The sequence below is a fragment of the Thunnus maccoyii genome, chromosome 7 (genome assembly GCF_910596095.1).
Source record: "Thunnus maccoyii chromosome 7, fThuMac1.1, whole genome shotgun sequence".
Classification (NCBI taxonomy): Eukaryota; Metazoa; Chordata; class Actinopteri; order Scombriformes; family Scombridae; genus Thunnus; species Thunnus maccoyii.
Window position 1 is genome coordinate 3,610,853 of NC_056539.1, and position 26,345 is coordinate 3,637,197.

At 39.7% G+C, this 26,345-nt stretch overlaps 1 protein-coding gene across 5 annotated transcripts in view; it reads left to right on the top strand.

The window, feature by feature from the left end:
• The window catches only part of nlgn1 (neuroligin 1), a 370,620-nt gene that overhangs the window by 47,609 nt on the left and 296,666 nt on the right, over positions 1 to 26,345 (top strand). For 4 of the 5 annotated variants that reach the window (XM_042417120.1, XM_042417119.1, XM_042417122.1 and 1 more), the window contains one exon: positions 2,365 to 3,439. In XM_042417120.1, coding sequence (XP_042273054.1) covers positions 2,902 to 3,439 — 538 coding nt within the window. In that variant the 5' untranslated portion in view covers positions 2,365 to 2,901. Of the gene's footprint in view, positions 1 to 2,364; positions 3,440 to 11,800; positions 12,266 to 26,345 lie in introns of those variants that run through there. The other variant, XM_042417123.1, reaches the window with a different exon arrangement.

Genomic DNA, 26,345 nt, shown 5'->3' on the forward strand with positions numbered 1-26,345 from the left:
TTAATTTACGTCCATGTATGCTAGTTTGCACTGTCAATCTACTGTATGTCAACTACTTGTCAAACAAGATTGCTAATGTCTTGCCTGTATGTCTATTTTCAATGAAATGGTTTAATTATTTTTTATTCTATGTGGCAGTCTGTTTCTGTAGCCATGTTCCTCATTAAAACCACCACTCCCCTGACTTCAAATGAAAATAGAACACATGATCATCGCTAGGGAATTTAGGTCTTTGCTCATAAATATAGCAGGCAAATTTGGACACAAAAACAGACCGGTTTGTAATGAGAATACACAAATATACAGTGCGGTGGATGGCAAGGTAGAACTTATACAATCAGTTCCAGGTTCTGACTTTCCTCTGTTGTTATCATGTTTTCCTAATTACCGTCAGTTTGCTTGTGAGGCATGCTAAATTATCCATGATCAAACACTCTCTTATACACACAGAAAAGAAGAGTGTAAGCGTCCTGTCTATACATCACACACTCATGTTTGATCCCTACCTCCTCCCGTCTTTGTCTCCTTTTCTTCCCATTCTCCCGCTGCTGATGCTGTACGTCTTGTTGTCTCATACCTGCCTGCCACTCACTGCCCGCCTCCCTGTCTGGGATGTGTGTGTGTGTGTGACTGTGTTTGCGATTCTGCATAAATCTGAGCTATGTCTAGCCCAAAGTGCATGTATGTGTGTGTGTGTGTGCATATCTCCATGTATATGTGTGTAATTACATCATAGCTCGCTTAAGGTGTCTCAGCTTGCTGACGTGTTTGCGTACGTTGTGTCTGTGAAAAAAGTATATTTTTGTTACACACATACACAGGCATATAGATTTTCTACTGAAAATATTTCCTGTCTGCTCATTTAAGGCAAGGAATGAATTTTGATTTATTTCAGTCTATTTCCTTGTCTGAACAGATTTAATTTCACTAACCTCACTGTGCATACATTTAAATGTACCGTTACTTAGCTTTTTGTGCTCCACACATAATTCTTAAGTCTTAAAAGAAATTCTGTTTTCATGAATTGCATCAGTTTTCTTTGGTATGCAGCCCAGGAAGTAAAGATGGAGGAGAATATTTTAAGATTGGAGAAAAATAAAAATTACAGTGTTTATATCACCAAATTGTTGCATTATATTACAACTTTTGTATTTTGAGAATTATGTTGCTTGCCAACAAGTGTAGGGGAGGGTCTGTTTGCTCTGGAGGAGTTGCAAGAAAGGGATACCAGGCATCTTGAAAGTGTTTGATTTTGTCTTGGGGGACAGCTGTGAGGTTTTCTAAACTCAGCAGATTAAGCCAGTGGTTGGTGGATAAATGGGTCTGTCCTTCCAATGAAGTAATATTGGCTATTGTTAGAGCTATTAAAATAATAAGAGAGGTCAGCCAGAAGACAAATGAATGGGCAAAGAGGGATGCTGAGGATCTTTCATAGCTCATGACCTCCGACCAAAACGCCTCAACTGGAGAGCCATCCGTCATATTCATCTTTGGTTGTAATTGCAGAAATCATGTCAAAATATTCCTTATATCCTGTATTTTATTGCATCCCAATGAGCAGACAAGTTGATATTGGATGATTCTGCAAAACCCCAGATTACATTTTTTTTCTTCAAATGTGAATGTTTTAAAAAATCTGGCTTTCTAAAATATCCGTGCATGGTAACTATGGTTTGATCAAGAACAGGGAAAATGGCTTTGTGTAAATAAAAAGTAGAACATTGATTACATGTGTGTGACAGAACACACACTTAAATTTCCTGCATGAAAGTCAGATTTGCTACACACCACCCATTCACCACCTCAACCTGTGCATCCTGACTTTCTACCTCATTACATAAAGGCCAGACTACATTCTGAACTGCCACTGAGCTTTGGCATTTAAAAATCTGTCATAATATCCACTTTTATTCTGAAGGCCTCTGGCACATACCACAAGTCTCATTGGTGCTGGCGGGATGCATCTAAGTGTATGGCTCTTTCCCAAAACAATCCCCACTCACCAGCACAGAGTGCCACTCTGACAGCTCAGGAGGGCACTCAACATTAAGGGTAGCATATAAAATTAAACTGTAGGACAAACGTGCTACACTAACAGGGAAACATCTGTCACCATGGATACCCATAGACACCTTGCTTGTTAAGTTATATTACTGCCGTGTACTTTAAATGGATGCTATGCTCCTCTCTAAATGATTGATATGTGCATATGGGTATAATGTATATCAAATGTCCCTTCTGCACGTGGTTGATGTTTGAATACCATGCAAGAGGCAAAAAAGTGAAAATAAAGATTACTTAATTAAGAATATATTACTTTTTTTCCATTTGAATGCTGACTGTTGCTTTTTTTATGTGTTGCAGGGGACACACTTTGGACTGGACCGAACTTCTCAGAGTATAACCACTACAACCACTGCTCCACTACTGCTTCCGCCTCTATACATGGTCTGCTTATCCAAACCCCAAAATGATGGAAACCCGTATCATTGACTGGCTTGTCTACCTGCCGAGCAGTGGCGCTTAAACATGATGTCATCACTGTTGTCTACTTCATTGCTGTGGTTGTTGGCAGCACCTTTGTGAGGAATATTTTCCATATTCAGAGGAATAATTCTCAGATCTCCCTTCACCAAGCTGCAGGAAACTGATGGCTGCTACATTTACACTGGATTGTTTCCACTGCCTGGATTTTAAAAAGGATCATTAGCAACCTCTACCCTCGTCCGCCCCGGAGTTACCTGCTTCCATATACCTGTGTGTGAGTGTGACTTTAGTGTGAATGTGTGTTTGTGTTTGCATCTGCATGGCGTAAGTGAGAGAACATAAGGAATTTTAACTTGTTAAAGAAAAAAACCCAGAAAGGACGCAGCGAACAAGTTGAAACAAGGAGTTGCAGTTATGGCCCAGTGGAGGCACCATCCAAGGACTGGGTGTCGGCTACTTCAGACTGTCAAAAGTGGCAGCAGAATGATGGGATACGTAGGGCTTGAAGGTTCCTTGCGCACGGGCCGGTGGGTGTCCTCTCTAATATGGCTGGGTATCCTGCTGCTGCAAGCATCTCCGGCTGCCGTCTCGGCTCAGAAACTTGATGAGAATGACCCGGTGGTCACTACCACCAATGGCAAGTTGCGTGGCATCAAGAAGGAGCTCAACAATGAGATCCTGGGTCCTGTTGTGCAGTTTCTGGGTGTCCCGTACGCTACTCCACCCACTGGCGAACGCCGCTTCCAGCCACCCGAGCCACCGTTGTCATGGCCGGAGATCCGCAATGCCACACACTTTGCCCCAGTCTGCCCTCAGAGCATCGTGGAGGGCCGCCTTCCGGACGTGATGCTGCCGGTGTGGTTCACCAACAGCATTGATGTGGTGTCCACATACGTCCAGGACCAGAGCGAGGACTGCCTCTATCTTAACATCTACGTCCCCACTGAGGATGGTGAGTAAGCCTGTGGGTCCAGGGGAAGATGGTTGTGGGGACAGCAGGGGGGTGGGAGGAGGGAATTGAACCCACAACCTTCTGGTAGAAAGAAGAGTGTTGTCAGGGTGTGTTTTATCTATGTGAGAGTGCATTTCTGTCCCTGTCTGTTCGTCAGTAGAAGGAAAGCATGACCTTGTGCATGTTAAATGTGCATGACACTGCTTATAGTACATGAGTGTGTGAGTGGTTGTGTGAAACCTAAGAGTGTGTGTGTTTGTGTGTGTGCCATCCACTGAAGCCAATTTACCCTTTTCCCCCCCAATCCATAGCTGCCTCCATCTTCTTCCTGCCATTTTCCTTTTCTTCTACTCCTTCCGAATACCTCCCTGCTACTCCTCAGACTTCTTCTCCTTCTCCTCTTATCCCTTCTTTCTCCTCATTGCCTTATTTGCCCTCCTCTGCAGACTCCCTTCCCCTCCCTCATATCTGTAGCTCATCATAGCCTATTGTGCTCTGCCACAATGGCTACAGTTCATTAAACAAGACAGTCGTTGTCATGATCATCACCGATTGATTTGGCTGACTGGCTGAATGACTGGCTGGCCAGCTGACAGACTGAATACTGCGCTGATTGAGCTGGTGTGATTCATTCTTTCTGTCTGTCTTTATTTCTCCCTTTCCCTCCTCTCTACTTCTTTTTCAGTCAATCAGCTTTGTGCGTGTGTGTATCAGAGTGTGTGTGCATGCCAGCTCCTGTGTGCATTGCGCGTCCAGGGGCTCCATGTTATTCTTTAGTCTTCTATTCATTTTACAGTCAAAAGAATATCCAAGGAATGTGCCAGGAAACCGGGCAAGAAAATATGTAGACAAGGAGGTATGTATGATCAACCTAAACAATGCCAAAGAAAGAAGAAGAAGAACCTGAAAATAGGAAGAAAAAAAAATGTGGTATGGCAGAGAGCAATCGTGAGGTCTACAAATTATTCAGGTCTCGATTCAGGGCACCTGCAGGTTCTTAGAATGCTAAATTTAAGAGACAGGACCTTTTAAATGCTACGTGGAAATGAATTTAAGGACAATGTTAAAAACCAAAGTAGGAAAAGCAAGCTGTCACAACCAGTCCTTCCCTGGCTGAACATACCTAATGCAATTCAGAAACTAGCAGAACAGTTGAGACCTTTACAAATGTATCAGACTCTGTAAAGCCCCTCACAGTAGATATCCTGCAGATAGTAGCAATGACATACTTGCCACCACAGAACCCTGAATCAGCCATTTAATTTGTAGACCTTGTGATGGCGTGTTGATGGTGAGGTACCACACTCTCTGGTTCACTGACGTGTGTTGTCATTGGTCAGCAAGATTGGGAGAGAACAGAGATGCGATTGGCTGCCAGACGAGGGGTCAGAAGGTGTGCAGTAATGACGGCTGATTTGCGAGGAGATGGCAGCATATTAGATCAGGCACACTGTCACATACACACATACACACACACACACACTCACGGTGATGTAGTTTTGTGCGATGTTAAACAAGATGAGCTCAGGCTGGACCTTGACTCTGTAATCTCCATTAAAAGAAAGCAGAGCTGTGTTCAGGTTGGCACGGGTTACTGTATCAAGCACTGTTTCATCAAGATAATGCCCTCCTCCTCCTCCCCTCTGTCTTTCTCTCTCTGTCTCTCAGCCTCTCACTCACTGGATGTGTGCGCATTTGTGTGTATGTGTGTGTACGCATTTGTGTGTGTGTGGGAGAGAGAGACACAGATGCTGACAGTGTCCTTGATAAGGTCTGGGTGTTAATGTCATTGTCTTGGCAGCGGCCTGCATTATCACTTAGTGTACATTCCTCCTCTTCTTACTACACAGATACATGTACACTCTAACCTCACTGCTCTTCTTCTCCTCTTTTTTCTTCTCTTCTCCTCTCCTCTCCTCAAGCGCGTTGCACACAGTTACACAGAGCAGAAATGCATTTACAGCGGGAGATTATGGAAGCTTACATATTCGTCACACAGCATGGAGAATCTTCATTATAAAATCAAGACCCAGACAGTTTGTGTGGATTTTTGTCATTTATAGAAAAGGGAGATTAGATCTAGTAAACAATGTATCTTGCACAAAAAAAGGGAAAACAAGATGGCGGATTTGTGGCCTTGTTGCATTAGCAGCTGCTTTGCTCTGGCTTGTTTCTCTGGCTTCAGTTTACTACCCACTTAATATATTCTTGTGAAATGTCAGGGAGGCACCCTCAGCTTTACTGCAGTACTCTCAGTATGCACTTCATTAAGCAAAGCATGATGCAGTTGGTCTGGTCTTCCATGTAGGTAATTAAAGTGTACATACATTAACTTAAATTAATGTATGTAGGCCACTTTGAATATTTCGGTATGTACCTTAAATTTAAGTGTGGACGATACCAGTCATTGGTATTTATGGGATTCAGTGCACCAAATGATAATTTTACCAAAAACTGCTCTGTCAGAAGAGAACATTCAAAACTCATTCTGGCTAATTTGTGCACACAATGGGTGCAAATGCTTACGAGGGCTCACCAATGGCTTGAGGATTATGAAAATTATGTGAATGATGCTATGGGCCTTCACACTCACTAGGGCCCATATTAATTGAACTGCTAAAAATAACATTTTGTACTTCCGTCAACCTCAACAATAACAGCTACTGTGTCTATCCAGTGTTTTTGGACTTAGACTGTGTCCAGACCGACATTGGCTCTGCATGAAAAAAAAATGCCGCCCTCTCCTTTATTTGAATGGGGACAGTGCTTTGACGCAGAGGGGGGTGCCAGAGAGCCCCGACCAAACAACACAGGGTCAATTGTCTCACGGGTACCAAACCAACACATCCTCCTGCATTGTTTTTGGTCTGAATGCAGCCTTATAAATACTGACATTTAAGCTGGTTTAGTAAGTGCAGCTTGTCAGGGTGTTATGTGGTGGCAGTACAGAGACGGAGGTGAGCACACATCCTCTGAGACATACGCTTTGGAATGACTGTAGCATAGCTCATTATGAACAATAGGTTAGTTGAAGCAATACATAATTTAGATTATTTATTATAAAGTATTTATAGGCTAACATTTGCAGCTGCTGCTTTTTTTGAAAGATGCTACCTAAAAGACATGTTTGATAAAAAGCAGCAGCAGTATTGCTTATTTTAGTTAGCTATTAGTTACTAGAGGCATGTGTCTCTGGTTAGGATATCAGTTCTACAGCATCTCATAGGTTATCATGCAGTATTAGATTTACAGTCAGTTCTTCAGCTTTCTGGACATTTCCTTTACAGTGGCCTAACCTATTTCCGTGGCCACTTTAAGGATGTCACTCATTATAAATGAGACAGCGGCACAAAGTGTAGTCAGTGGTGCAGTGTGCAGTGGTGTGAGCGGACAGATCATGGTGAGTGACCGGGTAATTTTGTGGCTGGATGTGTGCAGCCACAGTGATGCAGTTGGTGACAGGGTTGGATTGGAAGAAATATATTCTCAGTCAGTGTGACCAAAAGGAAACTGACGTCCTTGAGCTGCAGGTGCAGACACACCATGAGTGACTATGTGGAACTTGAAGTCTAACTTGCTGAGGAACTTATGCTTACAATGATGCCAAGGTCTTGAGGATCCATTGACAATGATTTAGAATAGTTTTTAGGTACAGACATGGAGAACTGGTGGTAGACTACCTGCATCATGGTTTAATATTTTTTTGTCTTAAAGGTCTAGGGTGTAGTATTTAGTGTCATATAGCAGAACTTGGTGGAAATGGAATATAATATTCATAAGCATGTTTTAATTGGTGTATAATCACCTGAAAATAGGAATCATTGTGTTTTCGTTAGCTTAGAATGAGCCCTTTATAACTACATAGGGAGTGGGTCCTCTTCCACAGAGGCCGCCATGTTGCACCGCCATGTTTCACCGCCATGTTCCTACAGTAGCCCAGAATGGACAAACCAAACACAGGCTCTAGAGAGGGCCTTTCATGTTTTTCACGAGTTTTGTGCCCACCATAGGTTCTCCTACATGCTTAAAAGGGAGGGGTGAAGGGGAGGAGTATTCAGTTGGTTGCAATCTGCAATCTCACCGCTAGATGCCACTAAATCCAACATACTGGTCCTTTAAATAAGGGATATCTATCACAGAGGGATTCTATAAAGGAGACATTTTATCCAACATCTAGCCAGCATAAGATTCTTAAGAGCTTTTGTCAGTGTCCCTCTGCACACTAATCATGGCAGAGTTCATGTTGATCAAAGAGAAATAATGTGAAAGGGGTGACAGGAAGAGAGCCAGAGATGGACAGTGATGATGAGCAGTGGGAAAAGAGAGAGTTAGATTAGAGTAAGAAGGATAAAAACAAAGTGAGAGCTGGACACAAAGAGCCAAACAACAGAGCAGTGGTAAAAGGGAGTGAGGCAGAGTGTAATTGCTGTGGGACTGATCTCTTGTCCACATAAGGACTATTGTACTGTCCTGTACCTTTCTGGTTCAAAGAAGTCTTCTGTGGTTAAAAGTAGTGTTTCTGATGTGTCTGGGATGCAGTACGGTCATTAAGTTATCACATGCAGGGATAGTGGTCTCTGTAATGAGATCAGAGGTATCAGCGCTGCGGTTGGTCCTTTCCCTCACTGCAGAATGCATTCACTATTCATTTTTAAATTGAAGTAAATACAGAACCTTACTTCTTAAAGATGGCAGCTAATTGAGCAAAAAAAGTCAAGAAATAACAAAGTCTGATTGACACAGAAAAAAAAGAAGCAATTATGTTGTGAGATAGAGATAGAGATAGACACAAGCGTATTAGGAAAAATCATTGCTTCAAATCTGTCTTGGCTCTTTTGGATCTCCATGTTTTGTGTAAGGACAGTATTGGAGCTACACATTAAAATACAAAATGCAAAACAAAAGACTGAGGAAGCTACAGCTTGGTCAATGTCATAAATTGGGATGCTACGGTGAGGAAATGTCTCCACCAGTTAATAAACTCGTGATAAAACTGGTGTTACCAGTTACATCGGACATTTTACAAGATGAGATATATGGTGATGATGCTCAATATCTGTAGAGCGCTTACCTTGATCTTTAACGTCAGCTTTTTAGTTTAGATCTTCCCCTTTACATAAGAGTTAGTGCCGGTGGGCTTCGGGCTGCTGCCAGCGTGTAGTCCTCTGTGTACAGCTGGGCTGCAGCGCACACAGACGGGGAACGAGCCAGAAGTCAACCGCCGCTTAGAACCTGAACCGAAGCATCCCGTCAGCCATCCGGAGAGAGACACACCGAGAGCAGGCTGAGCAGGCAGAGAGCGGGAGAGTTTCTGCCCAAAACAAGCACAGAGACCCGGGGAGGCACGAGAGCAGCTGCTCACTAACAGCTCTGTGTGCTTACAACAGAGAGCAGGAGGGAGGACAGAGGTCTCACTCTGCTATTTTTTCAAAAAACCTTACATATTATATTGATGTTGCTGCTGTCACAACCATGATGTGTCAACACTGTTTTGCATAGAAAGAATTATTTTAAATTATGACATAAATTTATGCATTTTAAGTAGAGGCCAGACACAGCGAGTAACAGAGGGAAAACAAGTTGACTCCTGTATTCAACTCATGCATGTAAAGTTAAAAAAAGTGTGTTTTGTGTGACACATAGCTTGACGGCGTTGACAAAAACTTCTAAATCATCCTCAATGGAGACTTGAATATGATTTATGATCACAATAAATATAGTATGGTTTATAATGTTTCATTAACCTCTTTATTTTTATTTACATTTACACTTTGTTTCCCCTTTATTTCTTTCACACACAAGCCTACAATAGTTTAATATACGTACCTCCAATGACTAAAACCATAAATGAATTTAGTTGCACCATTTTATAATCATTTTACAAAATTACACTAAACATTATTAAATTCTTAATAATTTTGCACAATTTCATTGTAATTCCATTAAATTCTAATTTTCCCTTTTATGTATTCTTAGGAAGTTATGGCTAGGCAAAAGCTATCAGTGGAGGAGTGAAGTAGAAGAAACAGGAAATAACCAAAAAAGCAAAGACAGAAAATGTACACTGATCCAGAGTTAAAAGGAGGAATACCTAAGAAAGGAAAAGCAAAGATGGAAGAAGAGAGTAGGGGATGGGAAGCTAAAATTTCATTCAAATCAGTGATTTGAATAAAAGGGAAAAGAGGAGTAACAAGAGAGGCTTAGAAATATATATATATAGCACGAGTCAAGAGAGAGTAGGAGAAAGGGCCCAGAACATCCAGAAACATCCCCAGATAGTCCATTAGATCAGACATACAGGATCCAGCTCACAGTAGGCAGTCAATAGCAGGGGGAAAGGTAAAGAAAGAAAACAAGAGCAAGATACTCAAGAGAGATATAAGCTTTGAAAAATAAACCTCAAGAAACAATGCATGATAGGAATAAACTGAGTGTGTTGGCAACAAGAGCAAACTAGAAATAAAATCACACAAAAATCACCAAGAAATGAAACAGAGCAGATGCTAGAGGGAAGCAAACTCAAAAACCCCTCCATCAAGAAAATCCTGCTTTCCCACAACGCTCTCATTCAAGAATTTAATTCAAACAAAAATAATTAACAGTTGCCCCGCAAGTCTGCTCAAAATTCAACTTTACTCTAAAGAAATATCCCCTAGTACAGCAGACAAAGGAGTTTGGGCTCACATAAAAACCCATTCAAACAATAACCCAGATGGTTCAGGATTTCTACCATGATGCTGCTTGAATGACGACTGACATATGACAAGATAGCACGAAAGAAAATCAAGCATCAGAAAATGATTCTGACTGGCACAATATTCAACCTCCACAGGGAGTTTGTCAAAAAGGGACCAACTGTAAAACTCAGTTATTCATCCTTCTGTGGTCTCTGTCCATTCTATGTCACAGCACCAAAACCATCCGATGGAAAGACATAACAGTGTCAATACCATGAAAATGCAAATTTTTATTTGATGTACCAAATTGTTAAATGAAATATTGACTTGAGTGGTGTCATTGTTGGAATTGTTTGTTGTAATTAGGCCAATGTCACCACCATCAGATGGAACTTTCTTTGTTTTACATTAGCATGGTTACAATCTGTTCCTCTAATACACTTGATTTATTAAAGTAATTGTCTATTTAAAATTTAAAAAATGTGTTTTATGATGTACAACATTGTGATTTTATATATTTAATACAAATTAAGTTTGATACAAATTAATACAAATGAAATGAAAGTTGTATAATGTAAGAATTTTTAAAGGAGTACATGTGAAATACTATAAAAAATTAACAGAAGTGAATATTCAACATTTAACAACAATATTAGACTAAATAAATATGAATAACTTGCTTTTTAGTGTGTCTGACGGTGTTGACAAAAACTAAGTAATGACATTTTACAAAAAAATTACAAAATAAGGAGGTTGCAATGAAATATTGCTATATTGCTTAGAGTTTGTTCTATAAAGATATAAGTTTAGATTTCTGAACACTAACATTTTTTTTCTGTTCAAAAGTAAAACCTGTGTTATCCAAATTCTCAAGAATCAGCAAGCTGGTAAGAAGCGAAAAAATGAATTTACATATTTAGAAATGCTTTTATACATGAATTTCAGAAGCATGTAGTTCACAGTAAACTAATAACTGTAGCTTATTAACAATACAGTATTGATATTGACCTGCACTGTAAAATTTACACCGATCATTTATGTTCTTTAAAAAATTATTTGAAGGACAGGAAAAGAAAAAAACAACAACAAACAAACAAAAAGGTTTTACCATCTTCCTGCAAAAATTGCCTTAGAATTGGAGTCCAGTGTCTTTGGCAAGATCGCTAGCTCAATATAAATTCTCAGGATGAGAGAATATTTACAGCAATCCAACCTCAATATTTTATGACTAAAATGTGTGGAATCAAAAACTGTCAAGCAACAAAAGATGGCAGCAAATGACCAGACCATATCAGACCATAGACTGTATATAAAGATGGACATCATGACAGCTCCCCAAAAGTGAAGGCAAAACATCTCGATTGGTGGCTGACTGCAGTATAGATCATAAGTCCCTCCCCCTCCATGTTAGTGGATGGGACATGAGCCAAACTCAAAAATCAAAGTACATGTCAAATAAATTTTTCTCAAAGATGGTTTCTGTCTTTTCAGGTAGTTCTTATCATGCTGATGTTTGTTCAAGTGCTCATTTTTCTTGTAAGTTTGTTTGTAATTAGTTATTTGACGGTATAGAAAGGGGGTCTGACGTCATGATTGACAGCGGTGACAGCCGCTCTCGAACCTCTGTCAGGCAGTGGGACGGCTGAGGGGGCGTGTTCCACGGGCCGTCATCCCACCGCCCGACTCTACTGCGCATACTCTGGCTCCAAATGACGTCACACAAACAAGATGGCAGCTCCCGGAAAGGAGATATTTTGGCTTCACTTTTTCGTAGCGGTAGGAAGAGGCGACGCGTTGTCCATATTTATATACAGTCTTGTGGAGCAGTAGATAGCTGCTTCCGTTAGCCAACGCAGCAGTTAGCTTGTTGTAGCAGCCCTGAAGGACTGTTAAGGACTGTTGTTAAGCTAACGGGAGAATAGCGCAGCCGCAGCGGGACGCCACCAGGGAGCAGCTGGAGAGAGAAGCAACCGAAGAAACAACCAGGAGAGTTAGCTTGTTTGTTATTGTTGCTAATGATATCAGACTGGTTAACCAGTAGCCGCAAAGTTCTGCTAACTAACAAACAAGATGACCAACAGCCAAAAATGGACGTTATACTTCATCAATACTTCATCTCCATGATAGAAAGACGAAGACATCAGATAACGTGAGTCAGATACAGCTTCTCTCTCTCTGTCTCTTTGGTCACTAATTTCTTCTCTGATGGTTAAATGTCTTTGTGGCTGTTGTGTGAATTTATCTCCTTAATAAGAATGCAGCAGAGATCATATAATGTGCTGTAGGTAGTTTGCTTGTTGGAGTTACAGTGAGCTGTCTGGACTCACTCATTCATTTGGAATTGATCCCGTTTTTAATCGAGTTGTTGTTCAGTCACCTGTTGATGTTGTGTGATTAGTGAATGAGTGTGCAGGAGGTCTGGCTGCTTGTTCTGACAATTTCTCCTGTTTTTTTTTTTTTTTTTTTTTAAAGCTGAGTCTATATTGAGTAATAAGCTTAACATAACTAGAATAACAAGTGTTAACATGTCAGCTTTGTGGACTATATTTTGTATGTGGTGCATATAGATAAGAGTGTGTAAGTCATGTATTTGATACATGCATTAATACTTTTAGATCTGTGAATGTTTTTAATGTTCAGTCTTTCTAGTATTCAGCACTGATCTGAACCTGTATCACATTATAAACTTTGCGATACTTTATATATTTCTGTATACTAGGAAAATACACAGGAAACACGTGTAAATCATGTGAAATCTTGTCTGTTTTTGATGAGAACATAAATCTGTTGTCACAATAGAACAATACTATAAAGCTGAATTTCACTTTATTGGTAAAATAACACATCTGAACCACTCCACGGCTAAAATGAGCACTTCTTTGTTTAGAAACAATATGTATAAATGTCTTTAAAGAAGCAGCCTTTTCACCACTCAGGGCTTTTTGTTTTTGAAAGCAAATAGTTTTATTGGCATATACAATTGCCCCCCACCCCTCCAGTTTCATCGGGTGGGGGGCAATGATGCGGTTTGTTGTAAGATTCCATGTTGGTTTTCCTCCTGTCCTCCCCAATTTTTTGAGTCACCAGCCTCCACTGATATATAAATATATGTCCATGATACACACACACACACATATATATATATATATATATATATATATATATATATATATATATATATATATATATATATATATATATATATATAAAATATGTATTTTTTAAAACTTATTTTTTATTATTGTAAGTATCCACTATCAGAGTGCTATAATACCATACAGGTGCATACTCGCCTGATCTAAGGTTGATTTGTTTCACCATTTTTCTCTCCTTCTTTCTTGTTCTGAGATTTTATTATCACAGTCTCCGCCTAAACTCACAGCTGACTGCAGGCATGGTCATGCCTCAACTCTGCAGGTTGTCAAAAGGCATTATGGGTAACAGGAAAACACAAGCTGATGTAGAAGTACATGTGAGAGGGTGAAAGCGAGTTCATATAACACAAATTAAAACACTTCAAATATATGAAGCATCACAAACTGACAATATCAGGACAGAGCAGCGTCAGGACATCACAGTTGTTGTTTTATTCTAGTCAGTTTAACAGCTTGTAGTGCGGTTGTTCTTTGCTTTTTTTTATTTTTTTTTTTAGATTTAGTTGTCACTTCAGTGTCTTAAATGTACCTCATATATGACGCCTTAGTAGCTAGTGACAAATTTCAGTCTTGCTAAAAATGGCCTGCTTTCTGAAAACAGGCCTCCAGCTGTGTATCTATAAACACCTTCTATCCATTTGCACTGGCAGTGTGGGCTCTAGCCTTGGAAAGATCAGAAAAAGTGGAGATTCTCTTATAGTAAAAAAAAAAAGTGATCAAACTGGAGCAGCTCATCAGTGTGTTGAAAAGCAGGCCAATATCATTAGAATGTGTGTATTATTCCCAATAAGCTTTACAGTATAACAAAATGAACTATGGAAACTGTGCTCTGCTGTGTAGTATTTGTCTCTACTGCGTATGCCAGCAGCCGGCTCTGAACACCGGGTCTTACAGCAAACTGCTCGCGTGCTTCATGGAATAAACTGTTCACCCTTCGACGCTGTCAGAACTTGTGCGAGCGGAACAACAAAAAAAAAATAAAAAGTCTCTCTGTAAGGTGTCTCTGTGGTGGGTTGGGACTCCATTTATGTTTACTTTGTGTTGAATTAAGCATTGGGCTTTTAAAACCCCAAACTAGGACATTTAAACTGCAAACTAGGCCATTTCCCAGTGCGTGTACATGCTGTTTAATATCTCAAATAGTTTGGGAAATATTTCAACATGTTGCATTATTCTGATATTTCTTGTACGGCGTTTCCGCTCTAGAGGGATTTAGAATAGAAGCTTTATCGTGGATGTGAATTTCGTGGAGATGCAGACAACTTCACAGGAGGTGAATTTTTCACTGTTTTTCCTTCACGACTCTCCCCCTCTCTCCCCTCTCGTCTCTCTTTTCTTCTCCCTGTGTCTCTTTCATTCAATCCGCCTTGATCTCCCTCTGCACAGGTTGGCCTTTTCCCTCGCATCTGTCTCCGTCTCTCTATCTGTCCTGACCTATTCACCCTCCCACATCTCACTTTCTCTTTCTGTCCTTTTCTCTCGCTCGTATCTTTTTTTTTTTTCTCTTATTCCTCCGGCTTTGTCCCAATTTTGTAGTTGTTGAAGGAGGATCCAGCGGGAGGCACAGACACACATAGGCACACACACATGCACACACGCAGGCACACACACGCAGGCACACAAACAGAGTGGAGGAAATAGAAGGCAGGAACAGGCATGGCCCTGCTTGTGTTTGGGTCTCCCTTGAGGGGCTCTGTCACCTCCACTCACAACTTAACTTCTCCGCACTGGTGTTTCTTCTTATGTTAGTGTGTGTTGTGCTTGTGTGTGTGTGTCAGTGTCTGTCTGCATGCATGCAGGGATTTGGTTATGTGTCAGGAGAGTTTAAAGTTCTGTCCTGTCTGACAGACTTTTATGTCAAAGCTTGGCTGAATATCTGTGCTGGCTGCTGGGCAGGTGATGGACTTGTCATTTTCAGCCCGGCCCCCACTGAACCTCCCACTGATTCTCAACTATAATTAGACACAGGAAGAGAGGAGGAGGAAAGAAAAGAAAAGAAAAACAAGTTTTGGAGGAATTATGAATTATGCTCTCTTGCAAAGTGTTTTTCTTTTTTTGAGTCCAGGAAGTGATGTGTACTGCCCCAAAGTCACAGAGAGGTCATGAAGGTGGATGGTGTAGAGCGCAGGATCCCATGTGTGGCTAGCTGTAGGCTACAGAAACAATGTGGTACCTTCTCTACATGTGTTTCCTGTCTCTTTGCACTTTCAACTTGAATAAAGGCAAAAATGCCTACAGTAATACAAAAAAAAGAAAAATACTGTAACTGAATTGCCTAAACATAATCATAAAAATGACACAAACAGATATTGTGAACTGAAAAGTCAGTGAATGTGCTCATTTGTGAAAGTGAATGCAGATAATGTTTATTAAAAACTCATAATTCATGCAGCATTATGTTTCTTTAAAAATGTATTTTAGTGGTATGTAAAAGTCATTTTTAGGGATCAGGGTTGGTAATAAAGATGCACAGTCTCTTCTTCATGGCTAAAACTAAGTGATACTGCAAACTTTAAATATCAGTTAGTGCAATACAAATAAGATGTATGAATTTCCTTATGAAAATATATTAGGTTCAAAATGAATCATGTCTGTGCTTTGGTGGAAAATTCCAGGTAAACGTATGGATGCTTGGGAACATCAGATCATTGTGTTTTTTTTCATGAGATATAAGGAATCTATTTTGAAGACCTGATATTGGCCCAGCATTTAATATCAATATCGGATTCATCACACATAAAAATCTGTATGCTGTCTTATATCATCACTCCTTATGTCAGAAAATGTTGCTTGATAGTTTTCAAAGGAAATATACAAAAACAAATCATTATGTAACTGACAAAACTCTGCATTGTCCGTTTTCTCACTAATATAGGCCTCTGTGTGTGTGTGTGTGTGTGTGTGTCCGTATGCACCTTTTTTTTTGCAACAGTAGATGTTTGAAAGCATACTCTATATTTACAGCCTCTCTGCAGCAGTAATTAACTGCCAGGTTGGGGATGACACACACCTGAAGTTGCTGTTTGTTAGGGCGAAGAGTTTTCAGCTGGATGAGCTTTTAAACAGCTGCATTTTGGCTGGAATTCATTTTTAAAATCACACACACAGTTTCTATCTGTGGTTGTTATGAATATGACATGAGGCAGACTGATAGAAAGGGACATGAAGAGAGAGAAGAGATGGAGACCAGGACTCATTAAACAGCAAGGTGAGGTAGAGTCAGAGAGGTGCGGCGGTGAGACTTAAGACTTAATGCGTCTTAATCAGATATGAACGCACTACAAATGAGATTAGACATTTACTGAAGAGTTGATCAACATTGCACTAGTTTTCTGTGAAAACGCCCTTAATGATAATGTATTTAAATGTGACATTTATTCATTTTTAATTGAGTGTGCATACTGTAGATAATTGATTCTGGGTTCCAGTCTTCAGTTTTACTGTCTAAATAAAGCTTCACATATGTTATGTGCTTCCAAGAATTAAACTGAGTGTGAAGTACTGAATAATGACAATTTTATCACAACGAACTGCTTTCCAAACACTGATTAGAGTAAACCAAATGATTAAGTAAAGCAAAGAAAGCAATTTAGAAAAAGAGGAAAAAAAAACCCCAACTTAAATCCCATGTAGACTGAAGCATTCTCTGGTTTATAATAGAGATTGTGAATTGGCAGAGTCTCTCTCTTCTCATAGGAACACAGAGCAGAAGCAGATATTTGCCAGAGAAGTGATTCATGCGCCTATGTATTTGATATTGTGAAGGTTGATAGCAGTCTTGTGTGGGCTCTCATATATCCAGCCTACTGCTGACAAAGAACACTCACAATTTTTTTTAAAAGGTTTAGTCTTATCCTCCAGTTTGGACTTGTGGATGCACAGCAGCAGAACCAAGACCAAAACAGTGTTGGTAAATTAACAGTTGATACTGAAGACTAGCAAACATCTGTTGGACCCTTCTCTATACAGTAAAATGATGCAACAAGAAGAGTATGAAATTTATACCTGATATTAGTTGCTTCTTAAGTTTGTCCCTGTTACTTCTTTGCTCCATCAAGCCCATCATCAGTTGAGATCCTTGAAGAACGTCATAGTATTGCTCTATACGTTGCTCTAGGTAAGAGCTGAATGTGTTGTATACATTAAAAAGAAACTGGTGTTCAGAATGACATCCTGTCTAGGACCCTGTCTTTAGAAAGCGAGGTGGAAAGTAAGGGTGTTGAGGTTTGCTCCACTACTACTACCACCACCACCACTACTCCACTATTACTTCACTTGGATGTTTGAGCTTCATCGTGCAGAATGATGTACGTGCAGAGTTTCACATCCATCTGCTGAAAGGAGGAAAGTTTCTTTGTGCTCACCTTGAATGTCAGTTTAACACATGTATGTACAAGTAGTGTGATGTGGAAATTCGAAAACCTCCACCGCACATAAACCGCGAGCAGGAGACATCTTTTGTGACAGCATTGATAGCTCTTCATACATATTCATGACACTCGCATTACAATAAATAAATAAGCAGCTTATTTTATTTTTTCCTTCCCTGAATATTAAACGAAGGACATTTGAACCTTCGGCACACTGCCAACACCAGCCATTGTAGTTCCACAAATTACAGCAACAGCTACTGCACAAAGAGGCAGTGATACAAATGTCATAACGTTGCCCCATTTCTAAGATTCATCTCACACACACAAAAAAAAAAAATCAATCTTTTCTCTCTCCCCCCCCCTCTTGCTTTGCTTTAGCACGCTGTCGTGGCAGCTATAGCAGGGACACATTTTGCCTCATGCATATTTCAGACGCAGCACATTGTGAACAACGGCAGACAGACACTGCATGGCGAAAAAGTAACAGCTTTTCCCATAGTTTCCATTTCACTCCTAGTCATTATTTATGGGGACCCCTTTCCAAAACGGCCATACAACTATGTAATGCACCAAGCCATTTGCCTTGATGATGATGGAGAGGCAGCTGTAAACTAACTAGGCAATAATGTTAGCCTCTGCACACAAACAGCAGGAGAGAGGCAATGAAAGAAGAAAGTTATGGTAAGAAATATAACATTGTTTCTCCTTGTAGCACATTCTTGTTTTGATCATTAGAATTTTTCTATGGTGAGTGAAATCTGTTCTGATGCAGTCTGGTTCAGCAATGTATTGTAATAGCAAAAATACACACTTTGAGTTGGAAAATGAGTAAATAAGAAAGGTAAATTGTTAATGCATATAAATTAATACACTATAAATAAACATTCTTGATACTCTAGTATGGTACAATAGTATTTTTGTGTTCCTGGTTGTCTATGGAATTCTAAAGCAGCTGATATTAGAGCAAGACTATATACTTTTTGCTCAATCATTATTATGTAACTGTGCATTGAACGCTCCTTACATCATCAGCATCATGTGTACACAGTAGCACAAGTAAAGAGGAGTGATGATGACCTGGTGATGTCAGATACATAGCAATATCTATCAATGGTCCTATGCTAGATGGCTAGTTAGCCAACATTAGCCACCATAATGGTATTTTTAGGTTTTTACTGCTAATGAATTTTCAGTTGTTCATTTGTAAGAGGGTTTGTTCAAATGATTGACTTTAGACACAGCAAAAATAACATTACAGGGAGCATTATACATGATGAAAGTGTCAGCTCTTACAAGTACTTGATTACAGTTTTTGACAACCAGCTTACTGTAAATGGGATGTAAATAGAGAATTGATTAAGTGTGGCCAGCAAAGAGTGCACCTTCTCTGAAAACTACTCTTTTTTTTCAGTCACTTCTGTTATTCTTAGTCATTTTATCAATCTCTTAGTCTCTTAACCTTTTCCTTTTATTTGCTGGTTTTAAAGTCTGACATTGAGAGACAGAAACAGTCTACTACTACACTCCGCCTGCCTGTAAAACTACTCGTTACTTCCTTCCTTCATCCCTTCTACCGTCCCACTTCTCAGCTCCTCATAGGAGTGTTTTCTTCAATGCTTTTTATGCTTGTGCTGCATCATTACTATCTTTTTATATTGTATCCTTTTGGATTGTTGTTTAGGTATTTATAGTTATTAATTAATATAGTTTTTTAGCAATTACACTTTTTTTATGCTTATAGCCTTTCATTGTTTTTAGCTTTGCGATTAATATTATTTTTTCTTTCTTTTGCATCAACCATGTGTGTAATTGTTGATCTGGTTGGTGGCGTACAATTGCCCTTACAGGGATGAATCAAGTTTTATGTTGCTTTTATGCAATGAATGATGAAATAAAAAGTAAAGAATGCAAAATATGTGCAGTATATTTACTAAAACATTATAAAATAATTGAATACAGTATTCATAATTATTATCTTCAAAGTAACAGGTAGATTGGAGATCAATTATATTTGATTATTTACATTTTTATTTTAAATGCCCTCACCCAATGACACAATTTCATACTGTTAATTGTCAGTATTGTCAAAGGAAAGTGATGTTTCATGTTCTCAGATAGGAACATGTCATTAATAATTTGAGGAAAACCAAAGGCAACCAACCAACCAACCAAACAAAAAAACAAACAAAACAGCACCAGCTAAAACACAATCTGCAGAAAATCCAAGGTTGACACTTTACTTGAAGGCCATTGGTTTGAAAGCAGTGATGATTCAGCACCAAATAATTAAAAACTAAAAGAAATCAAAAAAGGACCCGTCTTAAGTAACAGTATAATTCCATGCAAAAGCAGAATTATGTTTTCAGCACTTCAGTGGATTCAGGGTCTTTTGATATCTTCAGGGGCCAGCAGAGATTTTGTTGAACATTCTCCTCTGTAACTGTTAATTATTTAGCTGGCTACTGTGCATGCTAATGATTTAGCATGCTGGGTTTGTCGAGTGGATGTAGAAGCAAGTTTTGCATCATCTCAGAAGCACTGAGGTGCATTTAATACTGAATACACAGAGCTGAAACAGCTACCAATGTTCTCGCCATGACACACTTACTAGACCAAGTTGATTGGGTAGACAGTCTGCATATTTCCTCTAGATTAAAAAGTCTAAAAGCATGCAGCAACAAAACATGACCTTGATGTGAGGTGATGCAGTCAGGGAGAAATAAATACACTGACTACTTCACTGAAACATAGAATTGTACCTTGTCAATCAGTAAAGTAGTTTTGCTCAGCTCACGAGTGGGTTAGAATAGCAAGTAAAATCATTCTCATTTCTTACTATAACTTTCTGCTCTGGAGCAGGTTAACTTCAGAGAAACTTCAGATCACAACCTGTCAACACAGCGACCACTGACCAATCAGATCACTGGGAAAGGGGTCATCATTCCTACAGGATCCCGACATGAACAAAAGTCCTGAGTTTACAATAAAGTGAGAAGTAAAAAAAAAAGCGATATATATTTTTATAGGTCAGTGGAAACATTTTATTGTTCCAGACTTTCTATTTCCACTCTGGTTTTAAAACAGAGCTTCTAACAAACAGAGAGATTGTTTACGACACTAAACACATGATGATGATTTTGGCTGCTTTTTAATTGTTTAAGTTGATTTCATCCTCATCGGAGTGAAGCTGACAGTGTGGAAGATTTTATTCTCTGATTCCATCACTGCAGCTCAGAATAACATGAGACAACTGTGTGATGATAACTGGAAATAAAAACAAAATATTATCTTTTATTAGAAAAATAATCCACACTGTTAATTGGCTCCCATGATTATAAACGCAACATTTGGGTCAGACAGACCTCATCAGTCATTAACTACTTTTCCTCTTTTTGCTTCAGTAGCAGAAAGTTTTTTATGTGACATATTCAGAATCTTTTCTTCATCATCCAACTAAATAGCAAAAAATACTCTCTCTATACTTCAGTCATATATAATAATACCTACATGTATTTTAAATACAGCTTAAATATAGCTTACTTTTAATATGTGGAAATTATTTCTGGTGTTTCTACATGTTATTCTCTTGTATGATTACAGACTGTCGTTTACATTGAACTTTGTTGAATATGACTTTTTGTATGTTGGATGCAGTACTTCATTCACAGTTCAGATGATTAACAACCCTGCCTCTTTCACATGAACACGCTTGTAGCTACAAAACCCAGAGTTGACTGAGCTAGTTGATAACTGGCTTCATAGTACTGGTTATCTGGACAGCCAGTGTTTAGCTCAGTAAAGCCAGCTAACGAAAAGATATATCCTGGGTATGCTGAACTTGCTTCATAGTACAGGCCCCTGGTTAAGATGCCTGGCTTCTCCTACATCAGTGTGACATTCTATGTGTGTCCTGTGCTACATGGAACTCCAGCCCCCTCCACCGAGCTCTAGCCTAATGCAGGGGACTATGAAATGTGCTGTTAGGGGGCTGCCAAGTCCCTTTAATTATAGTGATGTTAAACTGGGTATGGAGGGAAAGAGCAGGCTGCATGCTGTAATGCTGGCCTCATGCCCAGGTCCACTGTACCCATACAGACGACCACTGCTACCCAGTTATCTACAGGGCTTGTTGGCATAGTGAACATACAGACTAATAGTGTTATTATTTTTTGCCATGGTGACAGTGAAATGTGCCAATTGGCATCATTGTTGCAAAGCTAGCAGTATTACAGTTTAGTAAAAATCCACTTGAAAATCCACAGTAATGTGTGTATATTCTCACTTCACCATAGTTTGATGCATTTCGCTTAGAGACAGACAGGCTGACAGGTGTGTATGTGTGTGTTCATAAGTAGGTAGAAGTGACCATTTGTTTCTGCTAAGGTTGACATAACAGACTGTGTTTGTATGTGTGCATGGGAAGGAAAACGGACAAGGTGACGCTGGGCCAGATGGTGTGTATGTTGGATGCTCAACACAGAAGCAAGGGGTCACCTTGGCTTGGTGATGAGACACGGAGTGTGTTTATAAAAATACAAAAGACCCAATGAGTTATGAATGCACACTTTCTATTGGCTTACAGTGTTGTAGTGTTAAGACATTTTTGAATAACTTATAACTGGGCTGTTGAGATTCATCGTATACTTTGTCGTGCATGATACTGACATTGTCATATAAGTGCATAGAGCATGACTTGTGACAGCAGCAAACAAGAAAAACATTCTCATTGGCTCATGTGCAAGCAGTTATGGAATCATTTTTCCTAAATTATATTGGTAGTCAAAATGATAGATCGTACTTGAAAAAATTTACTTGCATTAGGTTTAAAAAAAATCTGTGTAATGCCACATGTCAATGTAGTGTCATGCTTCTAAATGAAATTAATCTCTGAATACATGCCGAAGCATGAGCGGAGTTCTGTATGTCTCATGTTCATGATGCATATACTGTAAAACTGTCTCATATCATATAAACCTTCAGTTTGAGTGCACATGAATGAGCTGTAATGCTGTCAGAAATGTCCTTCATTAGTGCCATGGCCATATAAATAAACCCTTTTGAGAACTGATTAATTTCATTGGAGGAGGCTCAGCACCCACTCTGTGGAATCTTGTCACACATCACTGATTATATATATATATATATGGATTTTTCATTTCTAGACTTTTAAGATATGAGTATATTTTATTTCTGAATGTATGAATCTCTTCCATGTCTGCCGCCAGTCTCCTTCCTCCTCTCTCTGTTTGCTGTTTACTCACACAAGCAGATGAGAAGTCATTAGCTGAATCCCAAATTGCTACCTAGTGTCTCATCTGTAATATTTATGTGCTGCACTAACAAATATAGAAGAATGACAGAAGAGCTTATTGCCACAATGAGAAGTAATGAGATGTAATTTGCTGTTGCACTACTACATAAATCACTTAAAGCCCTGCAGTCATATTCACTCCAAAGGTGCTCTGCAATGGACCAGCCTTGGCATTAATTGATGTCTCTCTTTCTGTCTCTCTGCTGCTGTCTGTCTGTTAACTCTGTATATTCAAACTCACTTCTAACATATTCTTTAAATCAGGCTTGTGAATTTGGCATCCCACCCACATGACACATTTCTTTCGAATTGAGACCGATTGTCAAGTTTTCAATGACTATTAACAGCGGTGTATTCAGTATGACTATAAAGGATAATTGAGTTCATTTAATAAAATGAAGGGTGTTTTATAAAAAGTGGTGACAGAATCACAACCAAGTTTGGAATTACAAAATTTCATATACAATACGAGTTGTCAAATCAATCTGACAAAAGGAAATGCTTTCAAGTTCAATTTCACTGCTCCGATAAGATTGGACAGGTGCTGGTACAAAAACATGAATAAAGACTTTGACACTGAAATACCTCAATTCTAATCACAAGGGCAGCTAGTGAGTCATATTATGTTAATTGCCAATCATCTCCCTGTATCAGCTTTAAAGGAATAAATGGTAATCACTACTACGACAGTACATTTGAGTTAGAATGTATTATTATTACCAAAAATGTACATTAATCCCTGGCTGTATTTGCAAGGGAATAGCAAAACTGCCAGGAGTAAAAAATCATTAAATTCAAACAACATATTCTGTAGAAAAACAGACCACTGCTGCTTTTGAAACTATAATTGAGATGTATGGAAATGGTCTAATCCTGTTTCTCTAAATTCAAACCCTAACCCTAACCCTAAAATATGACTCATGCCCATTTATAAAGTTACTACAATCGGTTAAAAGGCTATAAACTAATAATGTATCACACCAGTGATAAAATAACAATAAACATGACAGCAGCCATGTTATATGTAATGAATAAAGGTTACTGTTCCATTTGTTGCTAATAGTGTGGAAGTTCTCTTGTAGTATTTCCAGCAGTGATCAAAGTGGCCGATATAATTTCAGGCTCTCTAATAAGTGTGCTGGTGGTCATTTTGGAAATTATTGCTCCCATTAATAAGATTTCAAGACTTTGAGTAGCTTTGATGCCTTGCTGTGTGGGCATTGATTGACAGATCTGATTGACAGCTGGTTCACCTGCTCCCTGACTCTGCTGGGACTCACACTGAATCTTTCACTAAGTTGATTAGCACAATTTAGCTACAGTAACAATTGTTAGCCCAAGTGTGCAGTGCTCAGTGTTCCTGGTAAGTTAGTGTTAGCTTGGGTCCAAAGTAGCAGGACCGAGTTTATGTTAGCTTGGGTCCGCTTGGGTCCCACTACCCAGGCAGGTATAGATTTTTAACAGAATACCTGAATTACAAAGTAAGAGTGTCGAGTTTGAAAGACTGTGTTCCTGCACAGGAGTACTGCCTGATTTCATGGTGTTGTGGGCATAAATGAAAGGGGGGAAACTTTTTTTTTTTTTTTACCTTGGGGCCCCCTCACCAATGAATCTGGCCATGGCTGGAATGATGACTTCTCATTTCCAAACTCAGTGCAAAACTGTTTCTATTGAGGTTAGAGTCTGCTGGGGGCTGGCTGGAGATCACATGGAAACAGGAAACACATGTTTGAATTTGTCTGTTGCCCTTGCTGCAGTTGAAGTGAATGGAAGTGGGAGCAAATATCTGTGTAATGTAACTGTACTTTAAGACCATGGTTCAGATTTGAGACTGCCAATCCCAACACAGGATGTAGGATGTGTACCGTATGTAGCCTTACTGGAAGTGCTTCTTGAGATTCTAAACTCACGGAACAAAATGTTCCTGTGCATGGTGAGATAAGCATCACCAGATCCTCTAGTAGTCGAGTTGAGTCATCTGCTGGTTATTCTTCTGCTCAGGGTCTCAATCACTTTGCAGACCTTCTGTATATTATAACGCACTCTGAATTTGCTCTCTCTCTCTCAACCTGTCTCTCTGTCTTTATCTATTTCTCCAGAGAAATTTCTGAGGAAGTCGACATCATTAAGCACCTTGACTCATGTGCTGCTGGGCTTTAATGTTTAATTTCACACCAAACGAGGGGAGGAGGAGGAGGAGGAGGAGGAGGAGGAGGAGGAGGAGGAGGAGAAGGTGGAAGGAGGAAAGGGAAGAAAGTAGAGGATCACAGGGGTGGATATGTTAGTTAATTTTGTGTGTGTGTGTGTGTGTGTGTGTGTGTGTGTGTGTGTGTGTGCGTGCGTGCGTGTGGGTGGGCGGGCCTGCATTTGTACATATGCTCATTATTGTAAATCCAGTAATTAGCCTAATTGGACCCTTAAACCCACTGCCACTCAAATGTCTCATTGTACAGCATATAGAGATGCTGACACACACACTTACACACACACACACACACACACACACACACACGCACGCGCAAACACACACTGTGCATTTTTCAAGCTTCAAAGCATGTACGCGGCTGTGTGTATCTCCACACACACACACACACACACACACACACACACACACACATTGAAAGGCTCACTTCAAGATAAATAGCATTCATGGACCAGTGTGCTCAAAGATGATGTACTCAATATTCACTCATTAGCAATGACTCCCCCCCCCTTCGCAGCCCTCCACACACACACACTCACACACACACACACACACACACACACACACAAGGAGACAACCATTTTGCTTGGAATGCTGTATTGGACATTAGATCTAAATTCAAGGGCCACCTGTGTGTGTGTGTGTGTGTGTGTGTGTGTAGGTGTGTGTGTCAGCACATTGGAGACAGCAATAGACACCTCAGCATCTTCAGATACACAGCAGCTGTCAATAACTCATCACTTCTTTCATTAAGCACATTGGCAGTCGGTCAAATAGGCTGTGTGTGTGTGTGCGTGTTCGTGTATCCTTCTCTGTTCCTGCCTGTTCAGTGCCTCTTTGACAGTGCTGTTTTTTTTGTTCATTCAAGGCCCATTTAACCAGTAAGCAGCTGTGTGTGTGTGTGTGTGTGTGTGTTGTAAAAGCAAATGGAAATGTAGCACCCAAGAATGAGTGTCAGCGTGCTGTGTGTGTGTGTGTGTGTGTATGTCCAGAGGGGGGATTGACGTAGGAGGAGGGGACGGTCTACTAAGAGACCATCAGTAAACACGTTAACTCCAGTGAGAGAGAGAGGAAGGAGGCGGGGATGGGAGGCTCAACAGCACTAAAAAATATGAACAAGAAATGGAAAAAGGGGTGACTTTCTAAAAAAAAAAAAAAAAGCCTCTTTGTTAAGTAAAACCGACCTT